Raw genomic sequence first — 22289 nt, forward strand, 5'->3', positions numbered from 1 at the left:
CTTTTTTAAGATTTTGTGCCAGTACTGGTCAGTCCTCCATAAGTGATTGACATCATATGGACTGTCTTCTGTGCAGTTCTTAAGAGAACTTTCGACATGCGCAGGATTCAAATTCAAAATATAAGTTGGTTATCTTGTGGTCTTTCCCTTTGGGACTTGGATGTACTTTTCATGTTTAGTTGTTCATTTCTTGTAGGAGCTTGATGAGAAGAATCGCACCCTGACAAAGTTAACTGGAGAAATGAAAACCATCAGCATGGCAGCAAAGGAAGGTATAGAAGCTGCTAGCAAAGTGAAGGAGCTGGAAGCAGACAACAAAAAATTGGGAGAGGAAAATATTGTCCTCACCAAGAACTTCGAAAGTGAAAGGGTAAATCTTTCTCACATAGGGACAAACTTATATGACCTAGGAATCAGTGAATGGTTATCTTGTATGATCTAGGAAACAGTGACTGGTTGATGTTTGAGAGTTTTTAGCTCACCTGAGCCAAAGGCTGAAGGTGAGCTTTTGTGACCACTTGATGCCCGTCGTGCGTCCGTCAACAATTTCTAAAGAAATCTTCTTCTTCAAAACTACTGGGCAGATTTACATCAAACTTCACAGGAATGTTCCTTGGATGGCCCCCTTTCAGAATTGCCCAAAGAATTAAAATCCATTTAGAACTGTGGTTGCCATGGCAACCGAAAGGAAAATCTTTAAAAATCTTCTTCTCAGAAACTGTTTGCCGGATTTCAAAAATATTTTGTAGAAATGATCTCTAGGTGACCCTCTACCAAAATTGCTTAAGCCGTTTTATTTTGGTAAAAAACATGGCCGCCAGGGGGCGGGGCTTATTTTCCCTCAATGGCTATATTGTAAATTTCAAAAATCTTCTTCAAAACCACTGGGCAGATTTACACCAAACTTCACAGAAATGATCCTTTGGTGGCCCCCTTTCAAAATTGCCCAAAGAATTAATATCCATTCAGAACTGTGGTTGCAATGGCAACCAAAAGGAAAATCTTTAAAAAATCTTCTCAGAAACTGTTAGCCTTATTTCATAAATATTTTGTAGAAATGATCTCTATGTGACTTTCTACCAAAATTGCTTAAGCCATTCTATTCTGTTAAAAAACATGGCCGCCAGGGGGCGGGGCTTATTTTCCCTATATGACTATATTGTAAATTTAAAAAATCTTCTTCTCTGAAACCTGAAGACCTAGAGCTTAGATATTTGGTATATGGCATTGTCTAGTGGACTTTTACCAAGATTGTTCAAGTTATGATCCCAGGGTCAATATTGGTCCTGCCCAGTGGTCCCTTGAATTTACATAGAGTTCTAATAGTATAGGAAAAACAAAATAAATGTTCTTCTCTGAAACTGAGAGGCACAGAGCTTAGATATTTTACATGTGGCATTGTCTAGTGGTCCTTTACTAAGATTGTTCAAATCATGACCCAGGGTCCATTTAAGGCCCCTCCCCGGGATCACTTAATTTTTATATGACTTATATAGGAAAAAATACTTCAAAAATTATCTGATCATATTTCCCAGACTGTTTGATTATAATTACCTGATGACCCCAAGTAATTAGGGGTCACTTGACTGTGACCTTGACCTACTGACCTATTTTCTTGTTTTTTAAGATACAGCCTTGAAATTTGGATGACTTATACAGTTTTGCACACCGATCTTAAAACTGACTTTCAGTGACCATGAATATGACCTACTGACCTACTTTCTTAATATTTTAGCATCAGTTTGACATTTGAAACATGTTCACACAACTGGGAAAAGATTTCAATGCTTACTTATATTTGACTTTCTTACCTGATCTATTACACTTGTCTATGTAGCTCATATTACTCAGGTGAGCGATCCAGGGTCATCATGACCCTCTTGTTAAATCATGAGTGAGCATTTTGATGATTTGAAGTTGTCAAGTTTTTGAGATTTTTTGCACCATGATGTTGAAAATGTTTAGTTTTGCTGTAATAATGATTATTTCAAAGCTAGAGAGATTTTTTTAAACTAAGACATGTTTTTGTTTATGATTTAAGAGTTTGGTGATACAGCAAACTCATTGATCGATTTAGTTCAGGAAAGTTTGGTTTTATAATTATTGTGACTGTTTCAGGTTCTGAGGAAGAAATATTACAACATGGTTGAGGATATGAAGGGCAAGATTCGTGTGTACTGTAGGGCCAGACCAATGAGCAAGTCTGAACTTGAAAGGGTAAGATTTAAAAGATTTGATTTTTAATCTGTGCCAAGCTGATAATCAGGATTGATAACCCTTATCCTGCTAAATTTCTATAATGAACTTGTCCATCTTTCAATTTGGACAGTACCATTAACTGTTTAAAGGGGTGCTTACCAAAAAGATACTGACTGAATAGCGAACAGTGCAGATTATGATCAGACTGCACAGATGTTCAGGTTGATTATGATCTACACTGGTCGCAAAGGCACAATCAATCATGTTCAGCATGGTAAGGGTTAATTATTGTTTTTTGCTCTCTTGAATCAAAGATTCAGGGTTAGCCATTAGTACAGGTGGATTGTCTGGCTTCCATATTAAATCATGCATCATTATTTCTACTTAAACATCTTCTCTGAAACTGGTGGTCAGAATTTAACCAAACAGTGTGTGTATCATCCTGGCATGGATGTCTCTAGATTATAGGGACCGCCACAGCTAAAAATAGGAAAACTTTAAAATGACTCTTTTTCATGATCCACTTGATGGATCTTCATCAAATTTGGTAGCATCCTTTTACAGACTTCTCTCATCTTTGTTTGAATGGGTACACTTGATGCCTTTTTGGGGGCACCAAAGATAAAAAATTGAAAAAAGAACTTTACACAGCTTCTATTAACTACATGATAGATGTTCAGAGAACTTTGTCTGTAGGACCTTTCTTAAATTCATTAAGATGATTTTGTTTGGCCCATTTTAGAGGCAGTAGAAAAACTTAACAACTTCTGCTCATGAACTACTAGAGGGATTTTTATCAAACCTAGTGCAGGCCTAAATCCTCACCACCCCACCCCCAGTCAGCTGAGAAGTGACTTATACTTGTCAAAGTTGCACCCAACTATTTTGGCAAAGGAATGATATTTACTAAAAATTTAGACCAAAAAATGCCCCAGAGGCCACCATTTCCAAACTGGTGCCCCCCCCCCCCCACCCCAACAAATCAAATATTTCTGGATCCAGGCCTGCTAGTGTTTAACATTCTAGTATGGACTTTATCAAAATGGGTTTAATTGACCCATTTAGGTTTCAAGCTGAAAATAGAAAAAACATTTTAACGACTTTTTCTTGTGAACTTCTTCATTGATCTTCAGAAAACAGTGTTTTTCTTCAAATGGTAAGGCTTTAACCCCACTTAGAGGCCATCCAAGCTAGAAATAAATTTAAAACGATATCTAATTTGTTGTAATATGTTATTATTTATAAATACTGAAAATCATACTGCCTCTTTCTGTTACAGGGAAATAAGCCTGTTTGTAAGTCATCAGATGAGTACACTATCAGTGTAGAAGCTACAAGAGGTCTTAAAGAATTCCAGTATGATGCCATCTTCATGGAAGATTCTACACAAGAAAAGATCTTTGAGGATACCAATGTAAGTTTCGGTATATGAGGGATGTTCTGGAAACTGAAGAAAAAAGTTCCAGGAGTGTTCCCTGATACTGAGGGTCATTGGTTTTGGCTAACCTGTAAACACCAATGAAATAGCTATTGTATTCGCTAATTTCATCTGAAAATGATCTTGTATGCAAGTGCACAGGTTCCGCTTTTTCCACGTAACAAGTTTTTTGTTCAGCTGGTATCTCAGTAAACACACTTATTCTCTGTGATGATATAGCATGCAAAGCACAGGTCCCATAACTCTGTTTTACCTCTTTCTTTTCTTTTTTACTTTTTGGTTGTATTAGTCTAGGATATTATTAAGGCAGTTAAAGATTCTCATAATCTTTCCAGTTGAAATAATAAAACCCTTTGAGTTTCACAAATATAAATAGACCTAATGTGTCTCATATAACTTAAATAAATAACAGACATTTTAAAAAACTAATTCATATACAGTCGAATACCGTTACCTCGATATTCAAGGGACTGTAAAAATTGCATCGACGTATCCGAAGTTCGACGTAACGATATCGACTATCTGAGACTTCTTTGTACTTGTGTTGGACGTCTATATTGTCAGTATATCCAATGCATTTTTCAGAGGGTTTGAAAGGGAAAAAAAATAATATAAAACATAAATGCGATCTTAATTACATTTACAATTAAAACACATCTTGATTAAATACATACATACAACTTTTTAATTTTTCAAAATATACATTTAAACATTAGCATTTTTATTCCTTCCCTAAACAAGTCAGAATGCAGCGGTAACGTTCCTAGTTGAGTAATCATTTTGACTGTGATTCAATAACGAAAATTTGCCAGTAATATACACATATTGTTACTCAATCCTAAATGGCAGAATTTTACTCCGTCAAACAGAAATTATTTCATCAAAACAGTTTTTATATTTGAAAACAGCTTTCCTGCTTGCACGGTGTTTTATAACGCTTACATTTAAATTGGATTAAAGATTAAATAACCAACAAAACAAACACACAGACTAACTTGAATATGATACATACATCGCCGGACAACAATAGGTTGATTTTCACACCTTACAAATAGCATGGATATTTTTTGACAAGCTGTGACATCGACGAAACCAGGTGTAAAAACAGTACAGGTATGTTGACGGGACTGAAAAATCTCATCGAGCTAAACAAAATATCGAGCTGATCATATCGAGGTAATGATAAATATATTACATTAAGATAAATAGGAAAAAATTGGGACCGACGCAAACACATCGTACTAACCGGAGTATCGAGCTAACCGATATCGAGGTAACGATATTCAACTGTACTTATTTTTAGCTCACCTGAGCACAAAGTGCTCAGGGTGAGGTATTGTGATCGCTCACCGTCTGGCGTCCGTCTGTTGTACGTCCGTCCGTCCGTCGTCCGTCCACACTTTCCTTTAAACAACATCTCCTCCTAAACCAACAGGCCAATTTTGATGAAACTTCACAGGGATGTTCCTTAGATGGTTTTCTTTAAAAATTGTTCAAAGAATTGAATTCCATGCAGAACTCTGGTTGCCATGGCAACCAAAAGGAAAAACTTCAAAAAATCTTCATTTCAAAAACCAGAAGCCTAGAGCTTAGATATTTGGTGTGAAGCATTGCCTAGTGGACCTCTACCAAATTTGTTCAAATCGTGACCCCGCCCCAGGGGTCATTTGATTTTACATAGAAAAATCTTAAAAAATCTTCTTCTCGAAAACCAGAAGCCCTAGACCTTAGATATTTGACATGTAGCATTGCCAAGTGGACCTCTACTAAAGTTGTTCAAATCATGACCCGGGGGTCAAAATTGACCCTGCCCCAGGGGTCACTTGATTTTACATATGAAAATCTTCAAAAAATTTCTAAAAATAAACCAGAAGGCCTAGAGGTTAGATATTTGACATGTAGCATTGCCTAGTGGACCTCTACAAAAAAATTTCAAATCATGACCACCCACCCCCCGGGGTCAAAATTGACCCCGCTCCAGGGGTCACTTGATTTTACATAGGAAAATCTTAAAAAATCTTCTTCTCAAAAAGCAGAAGCCCTAGAGCTTAGATATTTGACATGTAGCATTGCCTAGTGGACCTCTACTAAAGTTGTTTAAATCATGACCCCGGGGTCAAAATTGACCCCACCCTAGGGGTCACTTGATTTTACATATGAAAATTTTCAAAAACTTTCTTAAAATAAACCAGAAGGCCTAGAGCTTAGATATTTCACCTGTAGCATTGCCTAGTGGACCTCTACAATATTTGTTCAAATCATGACCCCCAGGGTCAAAATTGACCCCGCCTCAGGGGTCACTTGATTTTATATAGGAAAATCTTCAAAAATTTTAAAAATAATTCTAAAAATAAACCAGAAGGCCTAGATCTTAGGTTTTTGACATGTAGCATTGCCTAGTAGACTTCTACAAAATTTCTTCAAATCATGACCCCCAAGGTCAAATTGGCCCCGCCCCATGGGGTTACTTGATTGTACATAGAAAAATCTTCAAAATTTTCTAAAATAAACCAGAAGGCCTAGAGCTTAGATATTTCACCTGTAGCATTGCCTAGTGGACCTCTACAATATTTGTTCAAATCATGACCCCCAGGGTCAAAATTGACCCCGCCTCAGGGGTCACTTGATTTTATATAGGAAAATCTTCAAAAATTTTAAAAATAATTCTAAAAATAAACCAGAAGGCCTAGATCTTAGGTATTTGACATGTAGCATTGCCTAGTAGACTTCTACAAAATTTCTTCAAATCATGACCCCCAAGGTCAAATTGGCCCCGCCCCATGGGGTTACTTGATTGTACATAGAAAAATCTTCAAAATTTTCTAAAATAAACCAGAAGGCCTAGAGCTTAGATATTTGACATGTAGCATTGCCTAGTAGACCTCTACAAAATTTGTTCAAATCTTGACCCCCCAGGGTCAAATTGACCCAGCCCCAGGGGTTACTTGATTGTACATAGGGAAATCTTCATAAATTTGCTTAAAATAAACCAGAAGGCCTAGATCTTACATATTCAATATGTAGCATTGCCTAACCCAGGGGTTACTTGATTGTACATCGGAAAATTTTCCAAAAAATTTCTAAAAATCATCAGTTTGACATTTGAAACATGTAGCTCATATTACTTTGGTGAGCGATCCAGGGTCATCATGACCCTCTTGTTTAATAAAAATTACAATTTCTTTTCAGAACTTGATCCAGTCAGCTGTGGATGGATACAATGTATGTATTTTTGCCTATGGACAGACTGGCTCAGGTAAAACATTCACAATGATTGGAGACAAAGAGCAGAAATTCCCAGGTATAGCTCCCAGGGCCTTTGACAGAATCTTCGAACTTGTGGATGAACTGAAGTAAGACATTTTATTTTATTACCCGAAATTATAACCAGAAGACAAGTAACATTCACATTTTTACATGTTTATTTGTACATTTCAGATATGAATACAGTCACATATTTCAATTACCGGCGCATAAGATACTGTAAACAGTGCTAATTCAACCTATGAAATATTCCTTTCAATATAAAAGTTATTATCAATATTTTGGCAGAGTATGGCCACTCCAATGAAAGCTATTTGAAAAACCAGTCGACCGGGAGGAAACCAGACGTACTCGTAAAGCACCACGTCATTGCTCCACGTTACCTGTAGAGCAACAAGCAGCGCCACACGGACGCAAGGGATACCACAGTACACCACAGTAAATTAAACATCCCCCAAAACTCGACGTTACCTGCAAAGCAATGAGGAATATTTAGCGGACCAACGGAGCAAGGCAACGTACTGTGGTTCTAAGCAACGAGCAAGGCTACAGTACACAACAATATTTAGCGGACCAACGGAGCAAGGCAACGTACTGTAATTCTAAGCAACGAACAAGGCTACAGTACACCACAATATTTAGCGGAGCAAGGCAACGTACTGTACTTCTAAGCAAGGCAAATACTATAATGAGCAAGGCTACAGTACACCACAGTAAATTAAATATTCCCCATAACTCGACGTTACCTGCAAAGTAATGAGGAACATTTAGCGGACCAATGGAGCAAGGCAACGTACTGTAATTCTAAGCGAGGCAAATACTATATGATGAGCAAGGCTATGACATCAGCAAGGCTATGATACATTTAAGCAAGGCTAGTCAGATATTGCCAAGGCACTAGAGCAATACCTTTAATATACACCGTAACATCCGTACCATCAAAACGTCCCAAAGCACGCCCGATCGCCCCCACGGTCGACAGAATTTTTCCAGGCCCTTACAAATAGGAGTGACATAAAAATAATTGTATATAAGTATGGAAATGATTAACTGGAATTTTAGTAATAAAGATTATACATGTATTAATTCTAAATTGTCCTTTTGATTTCTCATAAAGCAACAGTCCGGAAGAATGATATCCTTTTAGATTTGTCTGTTTCACAAATTGTTTGTAGTCCAGGAATCCGTTCAATTAATGTCTGTGGAAAGTACCTGGAGTCTGATCACTTCCGGAGTTGGCACCCAATGGCAGCATATTATCTGCAACATAAATACTTCACAAAACAGTCAGATTGTCATAACAGAATTAAAGATACAAAATATAATGAATTGAAGTATACAACAATTTTTATTATTATTATTATTATTACTGGGGTGTGGCGGGTGGGCAATTTAACATCGATCTGAAGCGCTAGCCAATACACCTTTAGTTCAACTGAGAAGATTGCACGTGCTCTCGATTTAATATAACGCTCGAGTGGTTCCCTGACGAATAGGTGTTTATCATTAATCTGTTATGTTTAGACAAGGAACTAGAAAACTGGATTACTTGACAACGACGATAGTTTATAGCTAACACACCTAGCAACGAGATAGCTATAAATTTCGGGAAAAAATAAAAGTAATTATTTTTAGGCAAAATAATTTTTTATTATTTTATTACCCGAAATTATAACCAGAAGACAAGTAACATTCACATTTTTACATGTTTATTTGTACATTTCAGATATGAATACAGTCACATATTTCAATTACCGGCGCATAAGATACTGTAAACAGTGCTAATTCAACCTATGAAATATTCCTTTCAATATAAAAGTTATTATCAATATTTTGGCAGAGTATGGCCACTCCAATGAAAGCTATTTGAAAAACCAGTCGACCGGGAGGAAACCAGACGTACTCGTAAAGCACCACGTCATTGCTCCACGTTACCTGTAGAGCAACAAGCAGCGCCACACGGACGCAAGGGATACCACAGTACACCACAGTAAATTAAACATCCCCCAAAACTCGACGTTACCTGCAAAGCAATGAGGAATATTTAGCGGACCAACGGAGCAAGGCAACGTACTGTGGTTCTAAGCAACGAGCAAGGCTACAGTACACAACAATATTTAGCGGACCAACGGAGCAAGGCAACGTACTGTAATTCTAAGCAACGAACAAGGCTACAGTACACCACAATATTTAGCGGAGCAAGGCAACGTACTGTACTTCTAAGCAAGGCAAATACTATAATGAGCAAGGCTACAGTACACCACAGTAAATTAAATATTCCCCATAACTCAACGTTACCTGCAAAGTAATGAGGAACATTTAGCGGACCAATGGAGCAAGGCAACGTACTGTAATTCTAAGCGAGGCAAATACTATATGATGAGCAAGGCTATGACATCAGCAAGGCTATGATACATTTAAGCAAGGCTAGTCAGATATTGCCAAGGCACTAGAGCAATACCTTTAATATACACCGTAACATCCGTACCATCAAAACGTCCCAAAGCACGCCCGATCGCCCCCACGGTCGACAGAATTTTTCCAGGCCACAATAAATTTGCCAAAATTTATCCCCCAAAAATTCTGTGCAACGATTTCTTAAATTCTAAAAAATACTATCTCAGCTTTACAACAATTATATTTGTTCTTTAAAAACCAAACTGGTTCATCCATATAACTATAACATAATCGGATAGGCTATTTGAAAGACAAGTAGAGCAAATCCCGCCAACATCACGTGATCACGTTTTGCCAATGTATGAAACAAGGAGCAGAAGGATTATCGTCTTGAGTGATTCGGATCATTTGTTCATCATCATGATGATAATCTATAGTTCTATCTTTGAAAGAAATAACTAACTTAAATGCTTACCTAAAATATATTTGTTTGGATACACGTTTTATCTTAAGATTTATGTCCTAATGTAATTTAATTAAAATTCAATTCCAACCATGTTGATATGTACCCCTTCAAGGCTATACATCAATATCCAGAAAGACCATTATCCCTTTTATCCGCAAGCATTATCCCTTTTATCCACAAGCATTATGTTGTTACTGCATTTTGGTTAGCTTTTCAATGAGTTTACCAGGCCTCAATCGGGTCAGGTATGACAACACAATCCAATACACTACGGTACCAATTTAAACATAGTATAGATCAACTTGATACTTATTAAAACGACTGCATGTTTATACATTGTATTATCGTTTGCTTGTTATGGTTCTCATGCATCGTTGAACTCAAGAAGATTGTCAATGAAAAAAGTTAAGTGCATACTGAAATGTTTTCTGTATTGAAACGTTTTAATGAAGAAAATCATAATTATCAAACATTTTATCGTTTAAGTTACCGTGTGGGATTTATACATCAAGGCATGTCTGCACTATTAATTTATAATGATACTGCGGTAAAATACCGAAGCTAGCGGATGGGAAATTGTGCAATTATACATGTATTTATAAATGAATAGATCTACTGCGGAACTAGGTCGATATATTTATCAATAACGTGTTAAAGTAGTTGTACTTCTGTCGAATCGTATATTAAAAGAAAACCATACTTTACTATGAAGACCCTGAATAATCGACTTTTCCAATAATGTTTCGCTATCGCTTTCTACTGATAAATACGTAATCGTTCTATAAATAGATTGCGCTATACAGCATGAAATATGTCCAGATATTCAACTTACACGAAAACACAATTTCAACCTTATTTTGTAAATCTAATACATAATGACGTTAACATTATCTGTCTTCAGTAAATAATTTCGGCTTGGTTTGTCAAAGAATTTTTTTTTACTTAGATCTAAATATTAAAAATCCGACTTTAATAATTTATATAACAAACCAACTCTGATTTATGAAATCCCGGTTCCGGGCTAAGGTCAAAAAACAACAGAATTTCGTTAACATGATATAGTGCTACATGAGCTATTCGAAGAGAATTCACTTACTGGAACAGGAGAAAAATTAAGACGACCAAAAAATTTTCATTCATACATAACGTAACAAACGACTGGTAGTTTGTTACAGATTTCAACCAAATCCCATGATAACCAGCTCTGAAGTTTTGCTCACTACACATACTCCAATGATAAAATCATCAGTCAAGAGTGTTGTAATACAGTATGATGACTTCCAAAATTTTAAGAACCATTAATATGATCTGTGATATTGGATTCGGCTAAATATTGGCAGTATATCTTAACGCTACATATTTACAACTATGATGACCTAATCTTATATTAGTTAGCTTCTAACACCAAACAAAAACGTGACACTATATAATGGGAAACCAAGTTAGATAGATAGATTCTTTTATTTCCTCCATTCTTGAAGAGCATAACATATATACAGGTAGACATATATCAGGAAATTTACATGTAAACATTTAAACATTATGTACATATTATACGTGAATATATATATCATTTTAGATACAAACAGCATTATATGCTTCAGTTAAGCATCAACTCTACAAACATAGTAACACAAATATGCATATTATACCATAATTAACATAAGAAAGTACAACCATCATAAACTATGCTAACATGGTATACTCTTTTCGTTAATGTAACTGCATGCATTAAAACTTAAGATTTCTCTATAATACGTGTATATTCAATGATAAGAGCCATATTTGACTAGGAAGTGCATAAAACAATGTCCACCATTTACCTATATTAAATAATACAAATTTTAAGGTACTACTTACTAGTGATGTAAGCATTATCGTATGATATACCAGCAAGGCTTGTCTTTTTCGAAAGAGAGATTAAAAGCAAGCCCCTAGTAACCATACTTAAAGACTGTGTAACTGGCTATATACTGTAATTTCCAAATAGAACAATCTTGTCGAAACTAAAACACAAGATGAACGAACGGAAACAACACGTATATGATATATCCTTACTCGCACTAATTATATAATCAAAAAACGATTGAGAAATGGTAACAGTTCATGTAAAATTAGAGTCTTTGACACAACAAATGCAACGTTTAGGACAAACTGTTTCGAATATGCAAATTAACGAGTATATAGTATAATAAATGCAAAGTTAAGAGCATATGGTATAATATGTGTGAGGTTAATGAGACACGATAGGCAGCATATGCAAAGTTACGGGTATACGAAATACAGTATATGCAAAATTAAGTGTACATGGTACAATCTATCAAATGTCAGCACAAAAAAAAAAAAAAAAAAAAAAAAAAAAATTCACCTTGTTTCATAAAATCATCTGTACCTTAACATATACATGGTCAGATCAACACCTTCTGTAGAACTCTTGCAATTTGATAATTTTTCAAACTGCATTTATTATTGTCTGTAGATAGTTGTATAAAGAACCACGATTGTTCATACGGGCTCATTCTAAACATTTGACTTAATGTATCTAAGTCGCAGGCTGAGATGACAGCATCCCAAAGGCAAGTATGTTGATTATGATTTTCATGACAGAAACATATTAAGTGAGTTATCAAGTCTTCACATAGCAGGCTGCATTTTTTACAACGCTGTACAAAAGTCTTTGACAATCTTACACCGATTGTTTTAATAAGGAAAGTACACATGGACATAAGTTTAGGGTTAGTCCTAGCTATACACCACAGTATGCACGGATTTTCCAGGTCAATGACATTGTGTAACTCTGGTCTGATTGATACTAGATGTTCAGCAAGCAGTCTTTTCTCCTTTACAATGATAACTTTATATAATATTGACTTCCACGCGTACTTCGATGGAAAGAATCCTGACTCTACGAATCCTGCAAAAACTTCACTAAATCGTATTTTTGAATAAGTCTGTATAAGTCTGGTATGAAACCGTATATCTGTTTGTCAAAATTCATAAACCTCGTTAACCTATGAACAAACACTCGTTTTGCAAGGTATCTACACGGCAAGCGACACAGTTGCCCGAAAAATTGGAGTTTTCTAAAGTTAATAAATGTTTCTATCGAGTCAAGGGATATAGCACACAGGGCGAAGCCAGTGTTGGTAAATTTATTGAGTTGTTGCATGGATTTTACACAAAACCTGTGTGCACGTTCTAGATTAAGTATATCAGAGGTAGAATATAAGGACCATAATTCACATCCATATAATGCTTTTGGAATTACAACTGATTGATATATTGTTCTGGTCGTAATTGGGTTTATTGCTACAGGGTGAATTCCGCAATTTGAGATATTAAGAACGTTCCCCGAAGTTTGATACAAGCATCTTGTATACATCTATTTATGATAGAAACTTGTCAGATACAAGTCCTAGATGGGTATAGTATTCTCTTTCCTGGACTATTTCATCCCCAAGTTTAAATATTCTATCAGTTCTTGTCCTTTCGCTTCCAGACTCATTAAAGACTATAACACCACATTTATTGGCATTATATTTGAATCTCCACTGACATGAATAACTATAACATATAGCCAGCATCCGGTCAATTCCAAACTTCGAGTAAGACACAAGTACCATGTCATCAGCAACTGTTGGGGCACAAACATTCATATTAAACATACACAAACCATAGCCACTGCCCTCAAGCTGTTTAATGAGACCGTTAATGAAAACCAAATAAAGCAGAGGCGAACTTTTCCCGCCTTGTCGGGTTCCTTGTAGCACCGGGAATATTGGCGAATTCAGACCCTTATATTTTACATAGCTGGAAACATTTTTGTATAGTTCTTTAAAGCAATTAAAGATGTTTCATCAATTTCACTCTCAATCAATTTGTAAAAAAGCCATGATGCCATACATTGTCAAACGCTTGTTTTCCGTCTAGGTAACATACATACACTTTTGACGAATTCTCGCGTGAAAAAAAGACACACTCGCGTAATATAAAAGAAGTCATAATACATCCTAGTTTATCCTGAAATCCACCCTGTTGTATACTTAAACTGTCTATTAATGTCTCTTTGCATCTGTACATCAATATAATTTCAAAAAGTTTTAATATTACAGATGACAAGGTAATAGCGCGATAATTGTTGGGGTCATCTTTCCGTTTCTTGCCACCTTTATGCAGAGTTATAATTATCCCACGTTTTAATGAGTCTGGTATGTATCCGAGACGTAACATGTATGTAAATACGTTTGCTAACACACTTGACACAACGTGTTTTGCCAAAATTAAGTGTTCATAGCATATATTATCATCACCGCTAGCTTTCCCAGTCGGTAATGTCTCAATGGCTGCTGTTACAACCTCTGGCAATACCCTCACATGTGGGTCGGTAGCGATGTTATTGAACGTTTGTTGAACAACTGTGTTAACAGTTTGTTTCCACTCTTCGCTGAACTCCGGCGATTCAGCGGGCGCATATAGAGCTTGAAAATACAATCCCCATTGTTCCGTTAAGCCTTTTCTGTCTCTGATCACACGATCTTGGAATTTTATGCCGTCTGCCATTTTAGACTGAGACTTCTTTTTCCTAGAATTTACTATTTTCCAGAACTGCCCGCTATCTACTTCAGCTGTCTTGTCTAGTTCTTTGTCCATTAACGCTAAATAGTTTTCTAACACTTTTTCTATGCATGGACCTAAATGTACCTTTTGCGGCCTTATATTGTTTGTAATGAATATTGTTTTTATCTCGCGGTCTTCCTTCTCTACACCAATTTTGACGAAATAACTGCATCTCCTTATGGTAATTCGACAACTCTTGAGTCCAATATGGCTTTAAGAATGGCTTGAAACACTTCCTAGGTAGGGACTGTATTGCGCTATCTTTCAGTTTCTCTGTTAATATTGTGTACGCTTTTGCAATGCCCTCTTTGTCTAAAACGCATGTTCCAAGATTAACAAAGTCGCTATCAGACGACAACAATGCCTGATACTGTTTGATATCAGTACTGCTCGCTTTTTTCCAGTGTACGTTGTAATCATTATATATTACATTTTCAAAGTCAATAATAATTGTATAGACATAAAAAACAGGTCTGTGCCTGGAGACATTTAAACTGTGGTCATCAACAATTTCACAATGGGCCATTAAGTCTAATACCTCTAACGGCACACAAATGTAATCAATAAGAGTGCTATAGATATTGTCATACGACACATAACTGTATTTTGCGCCTTGACATGTGGGTAACGTATTTACAGCGCAAAGATTACAATCAGACAAAAATTTTACAAAATGTAAATCACGACCATTTAGGCTGCTAGCAGTACATTTTGAGTTAAAATCACCCATGAAAATGGTAATACCATTTGCAGAATACATATTATATATATCATACAGTTTTTCTATATAATCAATATACACTCTTGTAGGATGATTCGTGCATGGCATGTAAACCTGAAATATAAATATATACTGACTAGAATCTATCTGTATTTGAATGCCAACAATATGGTCATCGTCAATACTTAATGGTAGAACACAGTGGTCATATTTCTTATTCCACATGATACCAACACCACCTTTACCTACTTTTCTACTATAATAATTTTTAAATCATTGTCACAGACTGCATGGTAATTATAATCGCTAATAATGCTATCAAAAAAGAACAAATTGTGCGAAAAAAGCCAGTGTTCAGATATACCGCAGATATCTATTGATTTCTTCGTTATATCTCACTAAGATAAGACGCACTCGACATAAGTCCGGTTGCGTTCCATTCAATAAATTCAGGGTCATTATTAAGGACGGTTAAGTTAAGTTCATAATTTCCTTAATGCACACAGATGCAGTCTTAATCAAGTTGTTCACTAAGTGTATAAAATCTGTTTTCGTGGAAAAAACTCTCATTCTGAGAATTTGTGTTTGACAATGCACGTTGACTGTTACGCTTCATTCCATTAGACAAATCAGCGTTCAAATTACTGTGAGACGTCCGAAGGGCTTCCCGCGATTTCCACGGTGAACAGCTAACATGCTTTGGCCAGAAACCTTCTCGCATTACAAGATTTGCATTTTGATCTGCTGCGACATTTAGGCGTACAATAACTTTATTTGGCGACCTGCGCATAGGAAAATGTCCGAATAGTGAAGACTTTGGGCCTTTGATCAGATTCAGTTTCCTGGGTATGGAAGCCACCCATGGAAACAAATTTGTGAAGTCTGTCAATATTTAGTGATTTCTTAAAACCAAGCACACAAAAGTGCATTGTTCTTTTCCGTTTAGGATGCCGAAAGTCAAAAGTACTATTTTCGCATTCATGAGTTCTCCGTGTTATACGCACCGGAATTGGACGCTGATAATCTGTGGTAGAAGGAGACTCTGAAGTTTGAGGCGTTACCGGTGTGTTTTCTACTCGTGCCCGTGATGCGGCTTTCACCGCATCACATCCCGACAAGTTATGTACTTCCTGATCATTGGGTATTTCATTTTGTGAAGAAAATTGAGGAATAACGTCAACTGCATCACCGTACGTACAAATAGTATGCCTTCTAGGTGAATTAACATTGCCGAGTGTATCAAACTCGGTAGGTTCATTGTACAAGTCGTCATTCTGCGGGCTACTATTATCATCTTGAACCTGGAACAAAGTGTTATATTGAGCGCGTGATACCGACAGTAAGTTGTTTGTGTCAATAAATGTCTCAAGGCCACTGACCCGTGTTTCAATGTCCTTGACTTGATCTTCAAGTCCCCTTTTCTGATCACAAAGTTTTAATTCAGTCTCTAGCATACACCTGCGCACTTGTTGGCCAGTTTCAAGTATATCCACCTTAATGCTCCCTAACACTGCCTTAACATAGTTCATTTGCTCTGTTCTAAGTAAGTCACTTGCATGAAGTGACTGCTTCAGCAACAGTAGTCCTGCTTGTAACGTTGAAACAGTGTCTTTCAACAAGGCCACTTCATTTGCACACTGACATGTTATGGAAGTCCGACTAGGAACTGATTTACTCGGTACCTCGCCACCGTTGGAGCCGCCGCCACTGATGCTGCTCGGGCTCTTGATGTGCTAATCATATCACGTAATATCACATAGTCTTCCCCTTCAGCAACAGCTATAATATTATATATGTCCTGAGCAAGTTTAACAATCACTGGATCGCCTTTACGCGTAAAAACTCTACGTTTCAGCTCAGCCTGCAGACCAAACGGAAAGTCATCGTGTTCCTGTTTAAGGACTTCGAAATATTCCAGCCGGACTCTCTCTAAGTCAGGTTCACTAGACGCATAGATTCTTAGAAGCTGGGTAATAAACATTTCTTTCGGAAAATCACGATATAAAGTTACTAGTTTGTGGTATTCATTAACACTACTATAGGTCAACTCAGCTGAAGGTACAGACTTTACAGTATCTTTATGTTGCGACAAAAAGTCTTGCTCTTCCGAGCTTACAGAGACAGGCACCTTCACTTCAGTGTTATCATCCATTAACGTGGGCTCAAGTTTACAATCAATTTGCCATCATAAGATTAAAGATTAAATATTTAGATCACAGGCTATTTATACAAGCTACACAACACACTATAACAGTTATATCATTAAATTAGCCAGAGGCGTAAATCCTGCCTCTATTGGTGAGCAGACTGTTCACTATCCTTTGTTTACCTTATTTCTCTAAATTACAACAATGTTACAATCTTAAGTCAAAAACGAACTTCAAAATGTGTAGCACACAGAACTCACGATCATCTCGATATAAAAATATCCATCATTACTTTATGATAAATCCATTTAAATTCAAATTTGTACAGAGCCATAAAAATACAATTTCACACCACGATAACCACACTTATTGACAACCAATAAAATATCATAGGAAAGCTAGCCACATATACATGTATAAATTCAATTGATTTCTCTTTAGTTTTAAAAGTTTAGAATGGTGTAAAAAAAAATTTTTTTGAGGCCGCAACTTGAATTAACAAAGTTTCCGTGATATCTTATTTGACTCTGGTAACAATAGAATCTATAATAATATAATAGAATCCGGTTCTGTATGGAAAATAACAAAATATCTATTGTTTTTCAGCCTCTAAATTGACATACATCACGATTCTGACCCCGTTTCTTCGAAAAATTCAAGTAACAATGTGTTTCGGGAAACGTAACTATCGTTTCAAATTTAATGTACGGGAAGTTGAGCTTCAACGAAACAGAATTTCCTCACCAAATTAACAAACGTAGTAGTGCAACAATTAACAATCCTGAACACCAAACAAAGAACAAACTGCCCAACTAATACTGTTTAAAAACGTTTGAATCTTATTTTCATAATAGACCACTCGATTTTTTTTTTTTTTTTTGTAAAACGTTTGCGAGCATTTAGCCTAAAATAACAGTGGACGAGTTACATAAAGGATGCACTACAAAGTAACGGTACTCTTTGTAATCTGTGATGACAACTCTACATGATTTGCATGAAAAATACATGAGGCACACAAGAATTTAGTTCAAAATTGACAGTGACATATTAAGCGAAGACAATGTGCATTGCATGAATTAATGTAGCGATATATATGTACGTCGGTGTGTTTAGTTAAATTTCAATCATATTTTGTTTCCCAGCATAAGAAAATTATTCCTCTATACTTGACAAACTATGCTGAAAAGAGATTTAATAAATAAGTCTTCAGATAATGTTGCGAAAACACATTTATCAAAGGAAGGGCTTAAATTACCCACCTGACATGTATATTATACCTGTATTATACAACCTAGCAAGTTCAACATCTTTATTTATTTTGGATTAAATATTGTGGATCTTAAATTTTCGATTCTATGGATGCACGTGTTCCCGTGCAGTGTATTTGAAGATCATTACCGAAACCAATCGGAAGAAAATGTAAGTACATCTAAGTCTGATACTGAACCAGTGAATTTGTTAGTGATATTTGTTTATGATATCGAAAGAGTTAAATGACCTAACCTGATCCAACGTTAACAGGTGCTGATGCCTGCGTTTGCATGCCGACAGATTCTCCTGTCATGTAAAACTTATCGCAAAGTGAGGGTCGTAATTAATAGTGTTTGAGAAAACCTACTTAAATATCTTACAATTGCGTCCTTGTATAAATATTTTTCCTTACAATCTTTCTAGTTTCCGTAACCCATCTGATCTTAATCCATATACTATACCCTTGCAATACTAAACTATTCGACGGTCCCATAAAGGGGACGTTAACGTAAAACACTCCAAAAATTTGCTATTTAAATTGCGGGAAGTAAATGAGCCCAACAGTGTCACTGTCTTATGAAATGTGACGTCACCGATGTTACTATTTACTTTGCGAGCACCTTACGAGTAATAAAACGGAAATGCCCTATGTGAATCTCGTGTATTGAAAGTAACACAGCCTGTCGGAATCAAGAAACTATTACGACAGTTGACTGAACTAGCAACATTATTGCTTTGGTTCGAATCTGTAAAATTATGAGAAATAGGGTCGCCACACCCCGTATTAAGTTTACAGTTAATACAATACACAATTCCTAATCGGTGTATAGATGTTAACGGGAAGACATTAACTGTGTATAACTATTTACTGACGTAAGTACTGTCATTACCAAACTGCAGAATTAATTGTGACTCCTTCAAAATTTGTTCGAAATCAATAACAAACCTACCGGCATTTGTCTGATGCCTGGAATTTTCTGGCAAATCCGCCGTCTAGTTCGCCTTTCGTTTCCTTCCCTTCATAATCATCTCGACAGGCTGGCTCGCCTGTACCTTTCAGGCGTGCTCTACATCGACCACGTGGCATGGCTATTCAATTTAACATCGATCTGAAGCGCTAGCCAATACACCTTTAGTTCAACTGAGAAGATTGCACGTGCTCTCGATTTAATATAACGCTCGAGTGGTTCCCTGACGAATAGGTGTTTATCATTAATCTGTTATGTTTAGACAAGGAACTAGAAAACTGGATTACTTGACAACGACGATAGTTTATAGCTAACACACCTAGCAACGAGATAGCTATAAATTTCGGGAAAAAATAAAAGTAATTATTTTTAGGCAAAATAATTTTTTATTATCTTTTCAGCAGTCATCAATCTTACATTTAAAGCCCTCGAGACACAATCTCTTACAACTTGAATTGCCTCTAGACAGATTTTTTTTGTCCCTATGAAAGGACCCTGCTAATCGTAATATTTTCAAACACTATAAAGACCTTATGCTTTGAATGAATTCCATTGTACTAAAGTATTGTTGCCAACTTCACTTTTCAGTTTCACCACAGTTTTCTTATACATTCCAAACTGGATCACAAAAACCATCTCTTTGAATATATATTAAACAGGGTGATCGCGTTATCCTGTGGTCTCTCAAATGGAAATGGATAATGGTGTCTTTTTAGATCACCTGTCACAAAGTGACAAGGTGAGCTTTTGTGATCGCGCAACGTCCGTCGTCCGTGCGTCCGTAAACTTTTGCTTGTGACATCTCTAGAGGTCACATTATTCATGGGATCTTTATGAAAATGGGTCAGAATGTTCATCTTGGTAAATTCTAGGTCAAGTTTGTAATTGGGTCATGTGCCGTCAAAAACTAGGTCAGTAGGTCTAAAAACAGAAAAACCTTGCGACCTCTCTAGAGGCCATAATTTTCAATGGATCTTCATGAATATTGGTTAGAATGTTCACCTTGATGATATCTAGTGGGTCACGTGCCTTCAAAAACTAGGTCAGTAGGTCTAAAAATAGAAAAACCTTGTGACCTCTCTAGAGGCCATATATTTGACAAGATCTTCATGAAAATTGGTCAGAACGTTCATCTTGATGATATCTAGGTCAAGTTTGAAACTGGGTCACTTGCCATCAAAAACTAGGTCAGTAGGTCAAATAATAGAAAAACCTTGTGACCTCTCTAAAGGCCATATTTTTCATGCGATCTATATGAAAATTGGTCTGAATGTTTATCTTGATGATATCTAGGTCAAGTTCGAAACTGGGTCACGTGCGGTCAAAAACTAGGTCAGTAGGTCTAAAAATAGAAAAACCTTGTGACCTTTCTAGAGGCCATATATTTCACAAGATCTTCATGAAAATTGGTCAGACGGTTCATCTTGATGATATCTAGGTCAGTTTTGAAACTGGGTCATGTGCCATCAAAAACTAGGTCAGTAGGTCAAATAATAGAAAAACCTTTTGACCTCTCTAAAGGTCATATTTTTCATGGGATCTGTATGAAAATAGGTCTGAATGTTCATCTTGATGATATCTAGGTCAAGTACGAAACTGGGTCATGTGCGGTCAAGAACTAGGTCAGTAGGTCTAAAAATAGAAAAACCTTGTGACCTCTCTAGAGGCCATATATTTCATGAAATCTTCATGAAAGTTGGTCAGAATGTTCACCTTGATGATATCTAAGTCAGGTTTTCGAAAGTGGGTCAAGTGCCTTCAAAAACTAGGTCAGTAGGTCAAATAATAAAAAAACCTTGTCACCTCTCTAGAGGCCATATTTTCCATGGGATCTGTATGAAAGTTGGTCTGAATGTTCATCTTGATGATATCTAGGTCAAGTTCGAAAGTGGGTCACTAGCCTTCAAAAACTAGGTCAGTAGGTCAAATAATAGAAAAACCTTGTGACCTCTCTAAAGGCCATATTTTTCAATGGATCTTCATGAAGGTTGGTCTCAATGTTCATCTTGATGATATCTAGGTCAAGTTTGAAACAGGGTCATGTGCGGTCAAAAACTAGGTCAGTAGGTCTAAAAGTAGAAAAACCTTGTGACCTCTCTAGAGGCCATACTTTTGAATGGATCGCCATAAAAATTGGTCAGAATGTTCATCTTGATGATATCTAGGTCAAGTTTGAAAGTGGGTCATGTGCCTTTAAAAAAGTAGGTCAGTAGGTCAAATAATGAAAAAACGTTGTGACCTCTCTAGAGGCCATATTTTTCATGCCATCTGTATGGAAGTTGGTCTGAATGTTTATCTTGATGATATCTAGATCAGGTTTGAAACTGGGTCAACTGTGATCAAAAACTAGATCAGTAGGTCTTGAAATAGAAAAACCTTGTGACCTCTCTAGAGGCCATACCCTTGAATGGATCTTCATGAAAATTGGTCAGAATGTTCACCTTGATGATATCTAGGTCAAGTTTGAAACTGGGTCACATGCCTTAAAAAATTAGGTCAATAGGTCAAATAATAGAAAAACCTTGTGACCTCTCTAGAGACCATATTTTTGAATGGATCTTCATGAAAATTGGTCAGAATTTTTATCTTGATAATATCTAGGTCAAGTTCAAAACTGGGTCACATGAGCTCAAAAACTAGGTCACTATGTCAAATAATAGAAAAAACGACGTCATACTCAAAACTGGATCATGTGGGAAGAGGTGAGCGATTCAGGACCATCATGGTCCTCTTGTTGTAACAGGCAGAGTAGCTGAGGGAAAATGTTGACCTTTCTAAACAGATATAATTGTACTGTTAAGGGGCAGAAGGGAAGGGAAAA

At 36.4% G+C, this 22289-nt stretch overlaps 1 protein-coding gene across 9 annotated transcripts in view; it reads left to right on the forward strand.

Annotated features, from left to right (window-relative positions):
* LOC123566477 (uncharacterized) overlaps positions 1-22289 on the forward strand; it is a 93161-nt gene that overhangs the window by 49984 nt on the left and 20888 nt on the right. For all 9 annotated transcript variants that reach the window (XM_053549799.1, XM_053549800.1, XM_053549801.1 and 6 more), the window contains 4 exons: positions 197-370; positions 2119-2217; positions 3479-3613; positions 6827-6990. In XM_053549799.1, the coding sequence (XP_053405774.1) occupies positions 197-370; positions 2119-2217; positions 3479-3613; positions 6827-6990 (572 nt within the window). The remainder of the gene's footprint in view (positions 1-196; positions 371-2118; positions 2218-3478; positions 3614-6826; positions 6991-22289) is intronic.

Source organism: Mercenaria mercenaria, chromosome 8, assembly GCF_021730395.1.
Source record: "Mercenaria mercenaria strain notata chromosome 8, MADL_Memer_1, whole genome shotgun sequence".
In the NCBI taxonomy this organism is placed as follows: Eukaryota; Metazoa; Mollusca; class Bivalvia; order Venerida; family Veneridae; genus Mercenaria; species Mercenaria mercenaria.